This window comes from Aulostomus chinensis, chromosome 6 (assembly GCF_037954235.1).
Source record: "Aulostomus chinensis isolate RoL2024-O1b breed Wild chromosome 6, RoL_Achi_v1.0, whole genome shotgun sequence".
NCBI lineage: Eukaryota > Metazoa > Chordata > Actinopteri > Syngnathiformes > Aulostomidae > Aulostomus > Aulostomus chinensis.
In genome coordinates, this window is record NC_141325.1 from 74,235 (window position 1) to 92,731 (window position 18,497).

The 18,497-nt window shown below is 45.5% G+C and overlaps 1 protein-coding gene across 1 annotated transcript; it reads right to left on the reverse strand.

Moving 5' to 3' along the window:
* Positions 1 to 11,240: 11,240 nt before the first annotated feature.
* med27 (mediator complex subunit 27) lies at positions 11,241 to 18,260 on the reverse strand. The gene is made up of 8 exons (XM_086205545.1): positions 18,001 to 18,260; positions 16,902 to 17,046; positions 13,353 to 13,483; positions 12,124 to 12,217; positions 11,848 to 11,955; positions 11,723 to 11,764; positions 11,567 to 11,644; positions 11,241 to 11,477 (listed from the first exon to the last, which is right to left on the reverse strand). Exons 1-8 carry the CDS (start codon positions 18,201 to 18,203, stop codon positions 11,343 to 11,345), a joined length of 936 nt encoding a protein of 311 aa, XP_086061671.1. The 5' UTR covers positions 18,204 to 18,260; the 3' UTR covers positions 11,241 to 11,342.
* Between the last annotated feature and the right edge of the window lie 237 nt (positions 18,261 to 18,497).

The following is an 18,497-nucleotide window of genomic DNA, read 5'->3' on the forward strand; positions in this document are numbered from 1 at the left end:
TTAATCCAGACTCTAAATTGACCGTAGGCGTGGCTGGGAGAGCCAATGGTTGTCTGTCTCTATGTGTTGGCCCTGCCATGGACTGGTGACCTGTCCAGGGGGAAGGCTGCTGGGATAGGCTCCACCCCCACCACCCTCAACAGGAGAAGAGGGGGAACATGGATGGATGAAATGTGAGCATGAGTCCGTAGCTCAGCATTGCCCTGGAGGGAAACCACCTGATTATAGTGATGTCACGCAGGTGGAGGAAGGTCATCCTGGTGACTTCTTTAATGGGTGGACCAATAGAGGGTAAGATCTAAGAGAGCACCAAGACTCCTGACTGCTGAGCTCTGGGAGATCACACAGTTGTCCAGAACAACTGTCATGTGATCAAACTGGTGTATGTGGGTGTGGCCAATGACCTGCATTTATCTGAGTTGAAGAGCAGGAAGTTACATGCAGTTTTTCACTGCAGACAAGCAGGCCCCTAAATTCATCATGTGGGAAGGACCATCTGTCTTAAAGGACACATAAAGCTGTGTCGTCAGCTTGGCAGTGGTGGCGCAGAGGCAAGAGGTGAGGGCCAAGAACTGACCCCTGTGGTTCTCTGTTCTTCCCATTAGTGGATACGGAAATATGCTTGTCACAGGAGACATGGTTCTTGCAGGTCGGTAGAACTGAGCTCAGGTGAGAGCCAAGCCTGAGATGGCAAAACAGTTTTCGGGATGATCTCAAACAATGACATGATCTTTTGTGTGGAAGGCTGCACTGAGGAAGCAGAAGAAACTGTTCTTCATTCTTGAGGTTCTTGCAGGGATACTGTGTAGCCTCCTGCCTGAGGGCAGGATGACAAACATTGCAGGGTGGGTCTCTAATGATGCATGTTGCCTTGTCCCTGCATCTGCTGGTATAAATATCTGAGGTGGTTGGTCAGCTACATTTGATGGTCCTTTGTGCAGACTTTGCCCCTCTGCAATACCACATCCTCTGCCTCTGTGCAGCTAGCATTCCACAAAGTGATGCAGGAGGTTGCCTTGCTCTTCACTGCACAACTGTAGAATAAACAATGTCTTATTTAGTTTCCCCAGGAAGTGAAGGTGTTGTGAGGTGTACCCTGAGGGACCTGGAGGAGCAAACATCTCCACAACTGGTCTGTTTATCACAATAGGATGGGAGGTAGTGCCAGACATGTGGAAATCCACAATTGTCTCTTATGTTTTGCTGATGTTGATGAAGTTGCTCTCTCTGCACCACTTACCCATTTCGTCCACCAGCCTGTATGCTGACTCGTCTCCATGGATGATCAGCCTGGCCACTGCTGTGTTGACTGTGAGCTTTACGAAAAGGTTGTTTTGGTAGTGAACTCTGCAGTTGTGTAGAGCAGTGGGCTGAGGATGCAGCCTTGGGGGTGTGCCACTGTGGAGGATGATGGTTTAGGAACACTAAACCTAGCCATAATATTTACACATACATTATTATTAGGGCTCAGGCCCTAATATGTTTGCTCGGCAGATCAACACATCAGCAGCACTAAAACACTACAAACACACACTAAACAGTGTCCCAGCCCCCCCCCATGAGGCAGCTGGGCCAGACGGCCCGGAGCCGGTTTTCACATCCACACCATTCAAAACCTGGTCCTGGACTGTTCTTGCTGTCAATGAGCGCCCAATATGAGCATCATCTAATTTCACCCCCTGAAATTCGCTGAAATTCCGCACACTTGTCCGGTCTGGCTAAACATTCACTAATCTAATAAAAAAAAAAACACCACAAAAGTCAATAGCGCCACCTAGGGAGCCACACAACTAAAAGATAATTTTAGATAATTTGCAGCGCTATAACTCCTCCCACGAATGTCCCACAAACATGGGACCAACACCGTTGGACTCGTCTCATCAAGACGCAAAATTCCTACACTCTGGCCCCTCACCTGTCTACAACAGAATGTCCACAAACTGGATAAAACTGTGAAAATGAGGACTTCTTTTACTCCCCGAACAAAATCGATCTCCTCCTAGGGTGTTCACGCTATCGCTTCCAAACTTTCACACATCACTCTCACAACTCTGCTCTTCAAAAATCTTTAAAAGTTTTTATCTGAATTACTGGGTTTGGATTTTACAAGCCCTCAAAGTGGGGGAGACACGTTTCCCCTTCCAATGGAAGCCTATGGGGAGACGGTGTCCTCTCAGGGTACATACTGTCAAACAAACGCTTCTCACGTCTACACCATCCATCCCACAGCTCTACCAACCACACCACTGCATTCCTGACAAAAACCCCTCCAAGGACATGGTGTTCTGTGTCCCTCTGGACCAGCGTATGCCGACTTCTTCCTCTTGTCCCACTCCAGTCCTGGTGCTCCTCCTCTCTCTCCACTCTAGCACAGATCAGAGACAGAGCAGTGGGGAGGGGTTCTTAAAGGGCCAGCTCTCAGCTCTGCTCTCACTCTAGCACAGATCAAAGACAGAGCAGTGGGGGAGGGGTTCTTAAAGGGCCAGCTCTCAGCTCTGCTCTCACTCTAGCACAGATCAAAGACAGAGCAGTGGGGGAGGGGTTCTTAAAGGGCCAGCTCTCAGCTCTGCTCTCACTCTAGCACAGATCAAAGACAGAGCAGTGGGGAGGGGTTCTTAAAGGGCCAGCTCTCAGCTCTGCTCTCACTCTAGCACAGATCAGAGACAGAGCAGTGGGGGAGGGGTTCTTAAAGGGCCAGCTCTCAGCTCTGCTCTCACTCTAGCACAGATCAAAGACAGAGCAGTGGGGGAGGGGTTCTTAAAGGGCCAGCTCTCAGCTCTGCTCTCACTCTAGCACAGATCAGAGACAGAGCAGTGGGGGAGGGGTTCTTAAAGGGCCAGCTCTCAGCTCTGCTCTCACTCTAGCACAGATCAAAGACAGAGCAGTGGGGGAGGGGTTCTTAAAGGGCCAGCTCTCAGCTCTGCTCTCACTCTTGCACAGATCAGAGACAGAGCAGTGGGGGAGGGGTTCTTAAAGGGCCAGCTCTCAGCTCTGCTCTCACTCTAGCACAGATCAGAGACAGAGCAGTGGGGGAGGGGTTCTTAAAGGGCCAGCTCTCAGCTCTGCTCTCACTCTAGCACAGATCAGAGACAGAGCAGTGGGGGAGGGGTTCTTAAAGGGCCAGCTCTCAGCTCTGCTCTCACTCTAGCACAGATCAAAGACAGAGCAGTGGGGGAGGGGTTCTTAAAGGGCCAGCTCTCAGCTCTGCTCCACTCTCTGATCAGACTCAGGCTTCTAACTCCTCAACTACAAGGCCTCCACACTGGACCAGGACACCCTGGGATTCAGGCCAGGGCTCAGGCCCTCACAATGCTGCTTGCAGCTTTATTAGGGCCTGAGCCTGAAGGTACTTCAGGTGCAGACCCTATTATGTTTGCTCGTTTTCAATTATATTTGAGGGCGTCATGGGATGTTGGGTGCCCCTGCAACCCAATCTCAGTCTTTGGTTCAAGACTAAACCAGCCCCCAGTTCACTCACCCTTCACTGCCGTATGAGGTAACACTCCTAACCACTGGAGGGCACACTAGAGCATCCAGGTAAAATGAACTTGGTCAAATCATATGGGTTTCGTACTTCACCCCATTCAAATTTTGTTCTGTTGGAGTTGAACTCAGATCTCTCATTCAAGTTGAGATGACAAACGAGACTCAACGACGGATCATCTTACAGCCTCTTGCGGGTTTAATGCACAGATCAACTACCTCACATCTTACATACAGACAGAACTCTCCTTACAACTTGCATTCACATTTTATACCTTTCGTTGACGTCATTACTCATGTGTGTGTACGTGCTTCTCTTCAGCAAGGTGCATCCTGTTTGGCAAGGTACTGGGGTACAGGTTTACTGGAACATCCAGTCCTCCCGTCCTCATATGACCTGAACTTAACTTAAGTCCTTGTACTAGCAATACCCTGTTTACTTGGAGACCAGTATATCTTACATAAACTTTCTCCAGACACGTATGTCTTACATAAACTCACGCCCCTACATAACCCCCCCTTAAATATCGTATTTGATATTTACATGAAATTGTCCGCTTCACAGTAGACACACACAAGATTTTACCATTCACCTATTAGGTTCACATTTTGCAGAGGCGAAAACCTGCCCGGCTGTTTTTAAGCAGGAAATTCCTCTACGGCCCCCCCGCTAGCGACCTTCATCATGAACCTTCACAATTCACATCTCAATTCTTTAGCGAAAAAATGTGTAAAAGCATAATTCAACCAAAATAATGTCTCACTGTATGTGATTATACCAAATTAAGAGTCCACAATCCGTTGCTCCACGGGATTCCTTCTTCAATGGACTTCGAATCCACAGTCCATCATCCTATGCGATTCACTCCTTTAATCAAACGACAGTAAATTTTACCTCACTCTGTGCTCTGTCCATCATCATCAGAGTCCTGTAAGAAGTTAGGATTGGGAAACAAATCCGGAATTCTCCCATCCTCAGCCTCCCTCTTGCAGATTTGTGCCATTTGCATGGGAGTCATCATGTTCAACATTTGAGCCCATTGGAGTCCAGCTGTCATCATCATATGCTCGTCCATAGCCCGTGTGCAGCGTCTTTTCACGATGGGGATGATGCAACATGTCAAAAAGAGAACTAGCATTAAGACTATTAAGGCACTGAGTCCTGCCTAAGCCCAAACGGCTCCCCATTTACCTAAAATTTGGTCTAACCAATCCCATGATATCTTTCCCCCCTTACCAGCACTCTCTCTAAGCTCCAGTTTAAGTTTAGTCAACTTGTCCATAGCAACAGAAAATATTTCATCAGGAGCTGTGTGATTTGGGATAAAAGTACAACAATATTTTCCAAACATTTGACAAACTCCTCCTTTATCAGCTGTCAACCAATCTAGAACCTGTCTGTTTTGCTGAGTCATTACGCTAGTTGCATGCAGTTGACTACCAAAAGCATGGAGTATTTCAGACGTTATGTTAGCAAACCTCTGTTGATTGTAGTAAATGTAATTTATCCACTTAACATCCTTATTGATGGTGATCCAGGGAAGTATAGACTCCAGTCCAGCTCTAACCTCATCCTGGGCTTTAAACTCATCTGGGATCCCGGCCGGTAGACCCAGAGCGTCAGTGTATATGTTAGTATCGTCGATCTGCCTTTTGTGTCTGTTTAGTTTAGCGATTTTCTCTTCAATTTCGAGGATAACATTTATACCATCATACATCACAACTGCTGGTAATTTTAGTCGCACTAATGTACAGAGTCCTATCCACCGTGGTGGAATTGTGTTACGTACAATGTTATCTCCACACATCCAATAGCTATCAGCTACAGGAAAATTTTGATTACTTAGAAGGTACACAGTAGGCAAAGTCATAGTTATGTTCTCACACGTTTGGTTTATTGGTTGGGGATTTTCAAACCACACTGGTCTAGTTACAAATGGATCACTCATGTTAGCCTCTGGAAACCAAGACAATACCCATGTTACTTTACAATTAACTGTTGTGTTACCCACATGAATCCCTCCTTTCGTGTTAGTGAATCCTCCACTGGCAAAACATTCATATTCCGCTATTTCATCTATTTTATAATTTGTGGGTGGCTCATTTTGGGATGTTGTGACTGAAAATTCCTCGCACGTTTGTTTAAATGTGCAGTCTACACATGTATCTAGGTAAGTGTGAATAGCTCTAGAACCGTATAGGAGTCTACACTTAACACCACACATTGGAAGTCTGAAGAAGGTTGCCACATCAGATCTGGGGGTAAACTCTCCGCTCCTGCATTTATGTTGTTGAACTCTCGCGCATTCTTCATGCGTGTATTTTTCAGGTATCACAGTAGGAAGCGCTGTGGGTGCCTCAGAACATATTATGCACTCAGTTGTGGTCATTTGTTTCACAGTGAACATGGCCCATTGATACCACCTATTGTGGCTAGCTGCTTCCCAGCGCTCATCAGCGTATGATCTTACACTTCTCTGGTTGGGTTTAGCTATTTCTGTACACTGATGGTCTTCGAACTCACTGTAGTCGTCATAATCTGTATAAATCGTATCTCTTAACGTCTTAGTTGGCTCTGCTATGGTTGTTATTTTAGCTACCTCTTTTGGAGATTTAGTTGCGGTCAGCTCCGTCAGAAATTTGGTTACGGTTGGCTTCGATGTGGTTATAGCCTTGTATGTAGCTTTGGTTGAAAGTGTGAGGGTCTTAGTTTTAGCAAATACTGGCCAAGTTAAGATTTTACCTGATGAGGTTATGGTTGCAGTTTGTCTAGGGGCCACGGTTGATGGAACTTCAGTTGTGGACGGAATTGATGAAATTGTGGCTGCGGACGGAATTGCGGTTGTGACTGGTGAAGTTTTGGCTGGAGTTGGAGCTGGACTCATCTCTGCTGGGATCGTGGCTACAAGAACGTTCTTAGGGGTAGTTACCCCTACCGGTTTAACTACTTTCGGTGTGGCTGTGGCTATGGGTGTTACTTTACCTGGTACTTTTACAGTTGACGGCAAGGTGGTTTTAAGCATGTTTGTGGGCTTTATAGCTACATCACCTATGGTTGTTAATCCAACCGCATAGTACATTCGTTTCAGTCCCTGTTTCGACCTCTCCGATTTCCAAGAGACGTACATCACGCTTCTTCAAGTTGTCTGCTACCCCCTGTGGTGGAATGTGCACCCTTATTTTCCCATTAATTATCTCAGTCCTAAGTGGGACAACTCCTAAAATTTCAGGGTCGGGAGTCTCCTCCCTGTTTAGCACAAGTGACCTTTGCAATTGAGTGTTATTTTTGTTATTCCCCACACGCACAAGGACATAATACGCATCGCTTGGATTAAATTCTGTGCTTAACTTAACTGTAATTACCATGTTTTCAGCTACTGTAAGAGTAATTTTACATACTTCCAGTCCCCATACTGTTATCTTCTGAGCCTTTTTAACCCACACAAATGAGAACGCTCATAATCATTTGACATGACAACTGCTTCATATGTTAACTCCCCTTTACCGAGTGTGTCTGGTATGTCCATACTAGCCTGCCACTTCCACATTGTATGTACTCTCCTTTTACCACGTTTCTTAGCGTGCATCAGTGTGTGTAGGATAGCTATGTGTCTGAGCTTAGCTGAGAGTGTCGGCTTAGGGTTCAGAGTGTGGGATGGTGTAGTTGCATCATACTCATCTGATTCATGTGCTTCGGCGTCTCCGTGGCACGGGTGAGTCTCTGTTGTGGCTCTGGTCTCCTGGGCTTTTGACAATGTCACTGAGGTTGACATCTCCTTTATTCCTATGGGCATCCAAATCAGAATGCTCACTACTGTCAGAGCGCCCCACATTGTCATCTTTTCTATCTCTGTTTTCCAACTCACCATGCTCACGCCCCTACAGTTCCTCGTTTACAACAACAAAAATGAAGAACAGGGACTTAAATTTTTCTGATAGTTCACTGTTTGGTACTGCAGGGTTACAGATGGTCTGTTTGAGGTCATGTTTATCTTTTGCTTCACTGAATTTAAGTCACAGAAACAAGGACACATGTCCCCCTGCTGGAGCTGAAGCTTTGCTACTGTAGTTAAACTTTGCTCGTTTGCTTCTACTTGCTACTTGTTTAATGCAATTGAAGAACTACTGATTTAGATGACAACAGAACTCAAACAGAACTCTGCCAGTCAGTCTCTCCAAACATTCCACTGCAGCATACATACACTATATTGCCAAAAGTATTTGCTCACCCACCCAAATTATCGGAATCAAGTGTTCCAATCACTTCCATGGCCACAGGTGTACAAATGAAGCACCAAGGCCTGCAGACTGTCTTTACAAACGTTTGTGAAAGGATGGTCGCTCTCAGGAGCTCAGTGAATTCCAGCATGGAACTCTGATAGGATGCCACCTGTGCAACAAATCCAGTCGTTACATTTCCTCACTCCTAAATATTCCACAGTCAACTGTCAGCTGTATTATAAGGAAATGGAAGTGTTTGGGAACGACAGCAACTCAGCCACGAAGTGATAGGCCACCTAAACTGACGGAGCGGGGTCAGCGGATGCTGAAGCGCATAGTGCAAAGAGGTCGCCAACTTTCTGCAGAGTCCATCACTGCAGACCTCCAAACTCCATGTGGCCTTCAGATTAGCTCAACAGCAGTGCGCAGAGAGCTTCATGGAATGGGTTTCCATGGTCGAGCAGCTGCATCCAAGCCATACATCACCAGGTGCAATGCAAAGCGTCAGATGCAGTGGTATAAAGCACGCCGCCACTGGACTCTAGAGCAGTGGAGGCGCGTTCTCTGGAGAGACGAATCACACCTCTCCATCTGGCAATCTGATGGAAGAGTCTGGGTTTGGCGGTTGCCAGGAGAACGGTACTTGTCTGACTGCATTGTGCCAAGTGCAAAGTTTGGTGGAGGGGGGATTATGGTGTGGGGTTGTTTTTCAGGAGCTGGGCTTGGCCCCTTGGTTCCAGTGGAAGGAACTCTGAATGCTTCAGCATACAAAGACATTTTGGACTATTCCATGCTCCTAACTTTGTGGGAACAGTTTGGAGCCGGCCCCTTCCTCTTCCAACATGACTGTGCACCAGTGCACAAAGCAAGGTCCATAAAGACGTGGATGGCAGAGTCTGGTGTGGATGACCTTGACTGGCCTGCACAGAGTCCTGAACTCAACCCGGTAGAACCCCTTTGGGATGAATTAGAGCGGAGACTGGGAGCCAGGCCTTCTCGGCCAACATCAGTGTGTGACCTCACAAATGCACTTCTGGAAGGACGGTCAAAAATCCCCACAAACACACTCCTAATCCTTGTGGACAGCGATGTCACTAAAGCTCATATGTGAGTCAAGGCAGGTGAGCGAAAACTTTTGGCAATATAGTGTATCATCTTCAATGGTGGGCTGCCCGGTGGTGCAGTCGTCAGCACTGTGGCCTCACAGCAAGAAGGTTCCGGGTTCGAGTCCCGGCTCGGGCACGGGATCTTTCTGTGTGAGTCTCCATGTTCTCCCTGTTCCTGCTGGGTTCTCTCTGGTACTCCAGCTTCCTCCAACTGTCCAAAGACATCAAGAGGGGACGAGGCTGATTGATTCTCTAAATTGACCGTAGGTATGAATGTGAGTGTGAATGGTTGTTCGTCTCTCTATGTTGGCCCTGTGATGGACTGGCGACCTGTCCAGGGTGAACCCCGCCTCTCGCCCGTAGATGCTGGGATAGGCTCCAGCCCCCCCGCGACCCTTACTAGTAGGAATAAGCAGAAGATGACGATGGATGGATCTTCAATGGTGTGTCATTCCACTCTGATAGAAACCAGAGTGCACCACTGCTGCAGCAGACACACATTAATGATAGCATTTCTCCTGAATAATCTATCTTAAATCAATAATAAATCCCTGACCGACCAGAACATAAAGCAGATGATGGATATTGGCTTGCAGTTGTCCTGAATACAGACAGCTATTTTATTGTCCTAGTGAAAATTAATGGGTGTCATGATACCCATCAAAGTAGAAACATGTTGGCAGACACTTCGGAAGTTGTTACTCGATAGAAAGACAGGTGAGGAGACATCAACGTGGCTCCAGATGATGAGCTTGATAAGAGCCGATCGAAGTTCACCAGTCACCAGTGTGACAAATTGTTTGCTGACTTTTAATACCTTCTCTGTTTTTGACGTCTGGAGAGCCAAGAACTGGAGCACTAACTAGTTTTCATTGGTGAAACCTAATAGAACTACAAATCTCAGTGATTTATTGCTATTATCCACTGATAGCAGGGGTGCGGGTCTGCCCTCATACAAAACTTGTTCGAAAAATCTACACACTACTCACTAGGTGTTATTGGTGTATTGGTTGATGGCTCTTCTCCTGATTGTTTTGTATCTTTTATATTAGCACCTGTTATAAAAGTTAAAGTGGGTAGAGTAAATAGTTAAGAGAATTATCATCCCATAGCTCTGGCAGCATTCAACTGAATAGGAACAGCACGTATTGACGACAGATGATCACTGCATCACGTCTGAACAGCTCTTCTCACATCCAGACACAAATCCTCTCCTGGTTAAGCTCTGGGCTTTGTTGCTCCACTCCAGCTGGATTTCTCTAGAACATTTCTGAGTAGCTTTGGCTCATTGTCTTGCTGGTGAATGAATCCCTCCAGTGTTGAAGTTCTCTTGCTGACTGGATCAGATTGTCCGCCAGGATTTCCTGCACCATCAAACCCTGGACCTTTACATGCCCTCCAGGCCTGCAGCTGAGAAGTTTCCCCCAGTATGATGCCATTAGCACCAGGCCTTATTCTGAACAAAGTGTGTTAATGGTCAAGGGCAGCTTTTGGTGTTGACCAAACATGGCAAGTGAGGAAAAGCTTGTGTGTTGTCTCTCTCACCTCAGCAGTCCCAGGACTCCCTCAGGTAGTGAGGACGGCCAACGGACTCACGCTTACGTATGCTCCATTATTCCCATTCTTCACAATGGATTTAACTGAACTGATTTCCTCTTCAGACAGAACATTGTAACATTTAGCAGCTCCGGCTCAACATATTGACATCACCATCTGGTCCTTTCAACAGTGTTTAGTTTTCATCATACAGTAATCACAGTAAAACACACCTGACACCTGAATGACGTTGCCCAAGAAAACTTGCGGACAAAATTCGGGGATTGAAAAACCTTTGTTGCGTTTTACCAGTTAAAACTACATTGACGCAAGACTTAAATTTTATTTTGTAATTTAAAAAATATGCATTAACTGGTAAAACAGGACAGGTTTTAATTACACAATGACATACTATGTAAGGAGGTTGTTTGTCGATTTCAGTGAACACAATAATCCCACCCAAACTCGCTCAAAAACTGAGCTGGGTTTTGGCAGTGGGCTGCATCAAGTACCTGGGAGTTCACATCTCTACTGACCTCACCTGGTCCAGGAACATCTGTCATCAGGTGGGGGTGGCCCAGCAGTTCTACCTTCAAATTATTCAGCAGGAAAAGATCAGTGGGCCAATCATGTATCAGCAGGTCAAAGGTCACCAGAGAGCATTATTTTTGTTATAAAATGTTTTTCATTTGTGAGAGAATTGTCTTATTAGAAGATATTGTGACTCGTGATGAGGCAGCCAGCTGCAGATCAACAAGTAATAAAGGACATTGACCGTCTCTGAAGTGACACCCACTGTTGTGATATTATGAGTAATAATGATCCAATAGTGTGATAGTTCATCAATTATCTATTAATACCCCATTTTCAATAAAACACACCAATATATAGTGGTTATTTATTTTTAAAAAATGATACGTCAAAATTTATTCAAGTAATAACAAGAGACAAAGACAAATAATCAGATCAATAAAGTGACAAACAGGAAGTGAGTATTCACATGCGGCACGTGTCGTGGAACGCCTCCAGGGTCCTAAAGTCTCGCCACGTGGGGGGAAGTCCATCCTGCAGGAAATGACCACAGCGCTGACATGGCGACTGGAAGAGCTTAATGTAGCTCCGCAACCACGTCTGAACAGGGCCAGGTATGGATCAGGTTATTGATCAGAGATGAGTGATTGATCAGGTTACTGATGGAATGTTAATGATAAAAACATCACCATAAATGATCGAACAACAACGTCAGGCATCTGGGGCAGCTGGTAATGCAGCAAGGCTGTGGTGGCGTGGTCCGTTACCTAGCAACAACACACAGTCAGAGTACTGCACACACAGCTAAGGAGTGGAGGTTATCATTTGAAGGACATTCGCCTTACCTTCTGGAACACCTGGTACTGAGACTTAGTCCAGATGTCCAACTGAGGAAAGACACAGAGTACCCTTGTTACCATGGAAACAGGTGTGAGGCATCAACGGTTAGCTGTCATCTAACACCACTAACCTTTCCATCTTCGTTGTAAACATTCTCATGGAACCCTCGGACAACGGTTCTGTCGATGAACAGAGAACGCATCACAACGATCGCCTTCAAAACCTTCCCCAGGGTTACCTGAGAAGACAATAGAGATCCAGTTGTAGGGGTTCCCTTGTCTAGACTCACTCTAGACTCTACACTCACCCCTCCCAGAGGGGCCAGCTGGTCTACACTTAGTGCATGTGTACCTACACACATATACAACTATAACTGCTTTGCTAGAGAGAGAGAGGGAGAGAGTACCAGCAGGACTGCAGATGTCCCGTTGGGTCTGAACAGTTCAATGGTCATGTCAGGAAACATGCGTCCAATACGCGAGATGACATCATCTACGTACCTATAAACAAAAAGTTTTTGTGAGTCAAACTACGTCATGATGGACAATCACAACATTCAGGTCATCCCCTTTGGACTTGAACAGAGTTGAGTGGTGATTTACGGTGGTTTCAGACCAAACATTCGGCAAATTTAGCAGTGGGATTAAATTATGATGCATGATGGTTTTAGGGCTGTAATCAACCAAAGAAACTCTTGGTCGACTGAAGCCCTCAAATTTGGACTAAAAATCGACTCATTTTATACATGAAAACTCTACTGTGTCAACTTCCAGCACAAACCTGCTGAGGAACATTGAGACAATTGTTTGTGTCAGGTTGTAAGAACTGAGCGACGCCATCGCTGGTCCTGACAGAGCCAGACTGAACACAGGAGCTCAGACTTAAAACTTTACTCTCAAACACAAAAGGCAAGTCCTCGGAAAGAATTTTTACAAGTAAAACAAAACAATTATTAGACTAAAACACTGAACTGTCAATTCTGATGTGTTCATGTACTCAAAACTGACGGGCAACCTCAGGTGGACACGTTAGCTCACCGTTTCTAGGGGACACGTCGTGTTTGTAGTGGAGCTGTGACATGAAAACTGGTGCTGGCAAACTTTGCATTCGACTTATTTCCATGATCTGTTTTCATGAAATGCTGCCACGCTGCAGACGTCTTTGACGTGGGGGACGAGGACTGACTTGGAATGAAACCCTCAACACTAAATAGACATTCATCAAACCACCAGACGTGGGCCTTCTAGTCCTCTTCAGTCTGTCTGTCTCTAACGGGTCGGGCGAGTCCAAAATAGCAAAACAAGGGGGTGTTCAAAGATAGATTGTTATCTGTGAAACAGGGGAGCTTTGGTACTTTGCTCCTGATGAAATTAACGTGGCAAAAAAATCGACCAATCAGAATTTGGGTCGAGCCAGGACGTCTGGACTAGTAAATCGAACAGTCGACTGGGAGATTACAGCCCTAAATGGTTTGTCTGAATGGGTCCTTGCCCCCCTAATTCCTGATGTTGATCCATTTCTAGTTAGTCATAGTTAATTTACAATGTCCACATGTAAGTAAAGCTCTGGGGTAAAGCGTTATCAAGCTATCAGTAGCATATATCAGCATCAACATGAAGGAACTCTGGGACTCACTGAGGAGGAAGAACCAGTGTACTGGGTTGGACTTTAGGTCGTCGCTTGGCCGAGGCTCCCATTTGATTGGCTGATCGTTTGAGTGACTGTTGATTCAATAAACTGGAGGCCAGACCTGCATGATACTGCAACTACACACACACACACACACACACACACACACACACACACACACACACACACACACACACACACCTTTGAAACCAGCCCTATGTACATCTGGTATCCTACAAGTGGTCAGCCTTAATGACAGCTGTCAACAGCCTCAATATGTCCTGAGATCTGATCTTAAACCACATTGGGAGCTGGTCTGGGTCTGGGCCACATTCTTTCAGTGGTGTGAAGGTGTCCATGGCCAAACTGAAGGAGCAATCTTCAGTTTATGACTTGCGGGTGGGTGGAAATACTCCCACTGAGCATGTGAACAGTGCTGTAGGGTTACAACATCTGATAGTGAGAAAAGCTGATTAAAATGATGATGATTTTTATTGTCATTATTATGCACTCTTGCTCATGCTTTTTATCTTTTTTCATTCATCATGCCTTTTTAAAATTATTTTCTATGATTTACTCTCCCTAACTGTCGACAGGCTACACCTCCCACAGTTTTGCACACCGTCCAACAACACATACATCAAGCAGTGAGTCTCGATTTGGACAAGACTGCTTTTACTTAGGGAGCGATTGAGGTAACCATGGTGAGAAAAAGTGTCTGATTTTCATTTATTTATGTATTTTGCTGATCTGCATCGGTTGTGTCCTCCCTGCTCCATGTAAATTATTGTAACTGTGTAATCTGAGTATCGTGTCATCCATGTGATACGTATGCCTGCTCACCATGCTGTCTGCCCTTTGCTGTCATGTGAGTTTTGTTCCACAGGTTTTGATAATTTCAATAAAATATTATCTTTAAAAAAAACTGATCCAGTGAGAGATGTCGGTCGCAGCCTGATGAGGCCAGCAGAACCACATCATCTGCAAAGAGCAGCAATCCAATCCTCAGCCCACTGAATTGCCACCCCCCACAACCATGACTGTACCTGGAAAGCCTGTTCATGAAAATCAAAAACAGGACAGGTGACAAGGCACAACCTTGGTGGAGACCAAAGCCCATAACTTGTGCACAACTTCTGCTTTGCACTGTGAGCCTGGTCTCCAAATACACCGAACACATGAAATCCGCATAAGGAAACTCCAAGGCCCCCTCAAGGACCCTTGCAAGTGAAAAGGTGGCCGTGTTTTCAACAGCAAGGACGGAATCAGCATTGTTCCTCTTCAATCTGAAGTTTAACTATCGGCCAAACCCTCCTCTCCAGGATCTTCATTAAACTTTCCCAAGAGGGCAGGGTAGTGTGATACCTTTGTAATTGGCACACACTCTCTTGTCCCCCTTCTTGAAGATGGAACCATCACCCCAGTCTGCCACCCCTTTGGTACTGCCCTGACCTCCACATGATTTTGAAGAGGTGTCTCAACTAAGACAGCCCCTAAAGGTCCAGAGCCTTCAACATTTCTGGACAAATCTCATCAATGCCTGGGCCTTTGCCACTGTGGAGTTGTTTGACTATTTCAATGACTTTTACCAGGGAAACTGACATTGATCCACAATCATTCTCTAGCTCTGCCTCTGCTGGTATGGAGGGAGGGCCAGTCAGGTTCAGCAGTTCTTTAAAGTGCTCCTTCCACATTTGAGGTCAACAGTGTCCCCTCCCTTCTGTACACACCTTGGATAGTCCCCCACTTTCCTCCACTTCAGTGCCTGATGGTTTTCCAGAAGGGCTTCGGTGCAACCTAAAAGTCCTTCTCCAAACTCCTCCGACACCCGCTGTTTTGCCTAAGTCACAGCCAAGAACGCTTTCCCACAGGCCCATCAGTACCATGCAACTGCCTCTGGTCCCCTGGAATAATATATCTCAAAAAGCCTTCTTCTTCAGTTGGACAGCTTCTCTGACCAATGGTGTCCACCAGGAGATTCCAGGGGTTACCACCCCTTGAGGCCCATAGGAATTTGAAGCCACAGCTCCGAGTTGCAGCTTCATCAATGGAAGCTTTGAACATTGACCACTTTGGTTCAATCCCCATCTCTACAGGAATGCCAGAAAAGCTCTGCCAGAGGTGAGAGTTGAAGGCCATACAAACAGGGACACCATCTGCACATTCACAGTTAACCCGAAATAGTCATTTAAGTTTTAAAGGTCTATCCAGAGGCCTCCTCGCCATCTGACCCAACTCATCACCAGGTGATTAGTTGACAGCTCAAGCCTGCTCTTCACTCGACTGTCAGAAGACATGGACAAAATGTCAGGAAATACCATCACTGTGATTTCTCACTTTCCTGCTTTTTTGATTTCCAACTGATAACCAAGAGGAAAGTGTTGCTGGCTGAGCCACTCACACTCGAATGAAAGAGTGAAAGTCTCCACCAGCTAATCTCTCTGTCTCTCCCCGCACTCAAACATTCAGCATCATCCAAGAGTAAAATTCTTTTAATATTAAAAATGTCAGTGAAGGACAGAGTTGATGAGTTGATCTACAACATCTGTTCCTGAACTTTTTGTGCAACTACAGTGCATAGAGGACAACCTTCTACGTTAAATCTAAAAATTAAGTGCATTTTCAATAGCCTGCATTTGTTTATTAATTGTCAGTTTTGATTTTAAATTTTACAAAGGAAATCCTAATAATGTTTAATTACACGTCTTCATTGTTTGGGAAAATCCCACGTAAAGGACACTCCCAACTGCCATCACATTTTTTAATCTCACACACCCCCTAGTGGCAGCTCACCACACTTTGGGAATCCCTGATCTACAAGATCCAAAGCAACAATGAACATGTCTCGTCTCTTTCTGAATGACATGGCACGTGCTGTCTGGATTAAATACAACCTTCCACAGGTAAATTCACTATATAAAATGCTGGAAATGGAAGTACTTTGTAATAATTTGCATACTGCAAGGGCAGGTGAGATCTGATCACAGGAGACACACATGGAGTTGCATGTTACAGCAAGTGTGAATACACGCAGCAGAGCTAACCTCTGGTGATCGAATCACATCAGGATGGATCTTTATAGCAGGCAGGGCTGTGGACGTCAAGTTTGAAGGTATAGTCAAAGTTTCACTGAGAGAAGTAAATTAAGGTAATTGACAAACACCATGGCGTTGAAACACAAAACAAGGATGCAACCAAATCATCTGCTTGTGCGACCAACAGAGAAAGCTGGTAGCACCAGAGCGACCAGTGCAAAAGTTCATCTAGAGCCCTGGCAGGTGTACACAGAGATGTCATCACACTCACTGTGAATAATTTGATCAGACACAAGGTGTGACACATACAGCAACCGCAGGTGGATGAGATAGTGGTTGTGGTTGTCATGGCAAAAAAACAACCACAACCACACAATCTGTTGATGGTCCTCTGATCTTAGAGACTCAGCTGGTTTCAGATCAAAGACAGGAGAAGAAGCAAGAGTCAGCAGGACTCTTGCATAGTTCACGTTAGCTGTAGCAGCTGTGAGTTAGCATGTAACCATATGAGCTATTTTACCTTATTGGACCATTTGTAGGCCTGCAGCAACTGTGAATACAGAGGAGTTTTGTCCTGAACCGGATCCAGACTGAGCAGGCCACTGTTATGAAGAGGATGAGACTCAGAGGGGCGACCGACCAGACTGCTAAGACGCTCCAACTCACTGGTAGACACAGAAACACAGGAGGGAGAGAGAGAGAGAGAGAGAGAGAGATGTTCTTGGCCTTGATGTCACATGACCTGCGGACCAGCATGTGACATCAAGGCCACCACCAACATGTCCCTATCAGAAACACAGAAAAAGCCTACAGTGATAAGAATATATCAACAGGTAGCTAGCCTCTCAAACCTAAATCTGAAGTCAGAAAAAAATGCAACTAAGGAAAAATAACAAACATCTGCAACTGTGAATGTAAGAATTACAGAACAAAAACTGCACTCTACCTATCCCAGTTAGATGCAGGTAACTGTGGTATTTTAAATGTAACTGATCAATCTCAAATCTGAGACATGAGGAACTTCACCATAGCACCCAACATGGCGGCATCGAGAGGACACTAGTGTCTAGATTTAAAAAGCATTAATTGATATTAATTACTTCACATTAATGTGTGATAAACAACACTAGAGAAGACAATGAAAAAACTGAGTCCTCAAAGGGGGTACTAGTCTGGCACCAATCTTTTTTTCTCGTTAGGGGGGTTAAGGGGGTCTGTGTAAGGTTTTGGACATCTTGCCAACTCCTTCCAGTAACAGGAAGACATGGTCAATATGGTTACATCAACTGTAGCTCCATTTCTCTTTAGCCTCAACATTTTCTGTATCGTGGTCCTTCACCTGATGAGAGCTTCAGTCTTTCAACTATCATTGTCACTGCAGAACATCCACAAAACTACAAGCAGGGTGAGGGTTAGGGTTGAGGGTTCTCGCTGTGAAATAAAGGCAGTTTACTGATGTTTAGTCAGGTGCATTTAGGGACAAACGTATATATACAGCTGGTTTTACCATAACCACCCATTCCGTGATGAGGCACCGTGCGATGAATACATGTCGTGTTCACGTTCATGAACAAAACTCATATTTAACAACCTGGACGCAGTCTGGGCAGTCCACTCACTTCAGATCTCTGTTGACCGCCTGGAGGTTATCCTGGAACTCGGCGATGAACTGCTTCTCTCGGCCCTCAAGGGTCTCCCGGTTCTTCATGCCGTCCTTCAGAGACTCAAATACACGGCTAACGCTGGAGCGGAGCGCTTGGATCCCATTAATGGCATGAGAGAAAGCGTCCAAGTTTACCCCGACTGCTACCGCGTCCGCCATCTTGTCGTTGTGGAGCCGCTGCTGTCGCCCAGTGATGGCGTCACATTGCTCGGAAAAAAGTTGGAAACAAATGAGGTTCATCCAAAAAAAAAACACACACACACACACACGAGGTCCATTTAAAACAAAGCTAGGATTTTCATAGTGTGTTCCACATACAATTTAATAGCGAAATAAGTAGTTACAAATTTCTGAGGGCAAACGGAAACCGCAGTTGGACTGAACAAAATCAAAATTATTGCTGATATTATTTAAGAACGGGCGCCACGGTGGAGCAGTGGTCCTCCCTGTGGC

Coding starts and splice junctions, on each gene's coding strand:
- med27 (XM_086205545.1), bottom strand. CDS start 18,203: ATGGCGGACGCGGTAGCAGTCGGGGTAAACTTGGACGCTTTCTCTCAT. Junction 11,765..11,847: donor TTTACAACGAAGATGGAAAG/GTTAGTGGTGTT, acceptor GTCTTTCCTCAG/TTGGACATCTGGACTAAGTC. Junction 11,478..11,566: donor TTGTTGTTCGATCATTTATG/GTGATGTTTTTA, acceptor GGCCCTGTTCAG/ACGTGGTTGCGGAGCTACAT.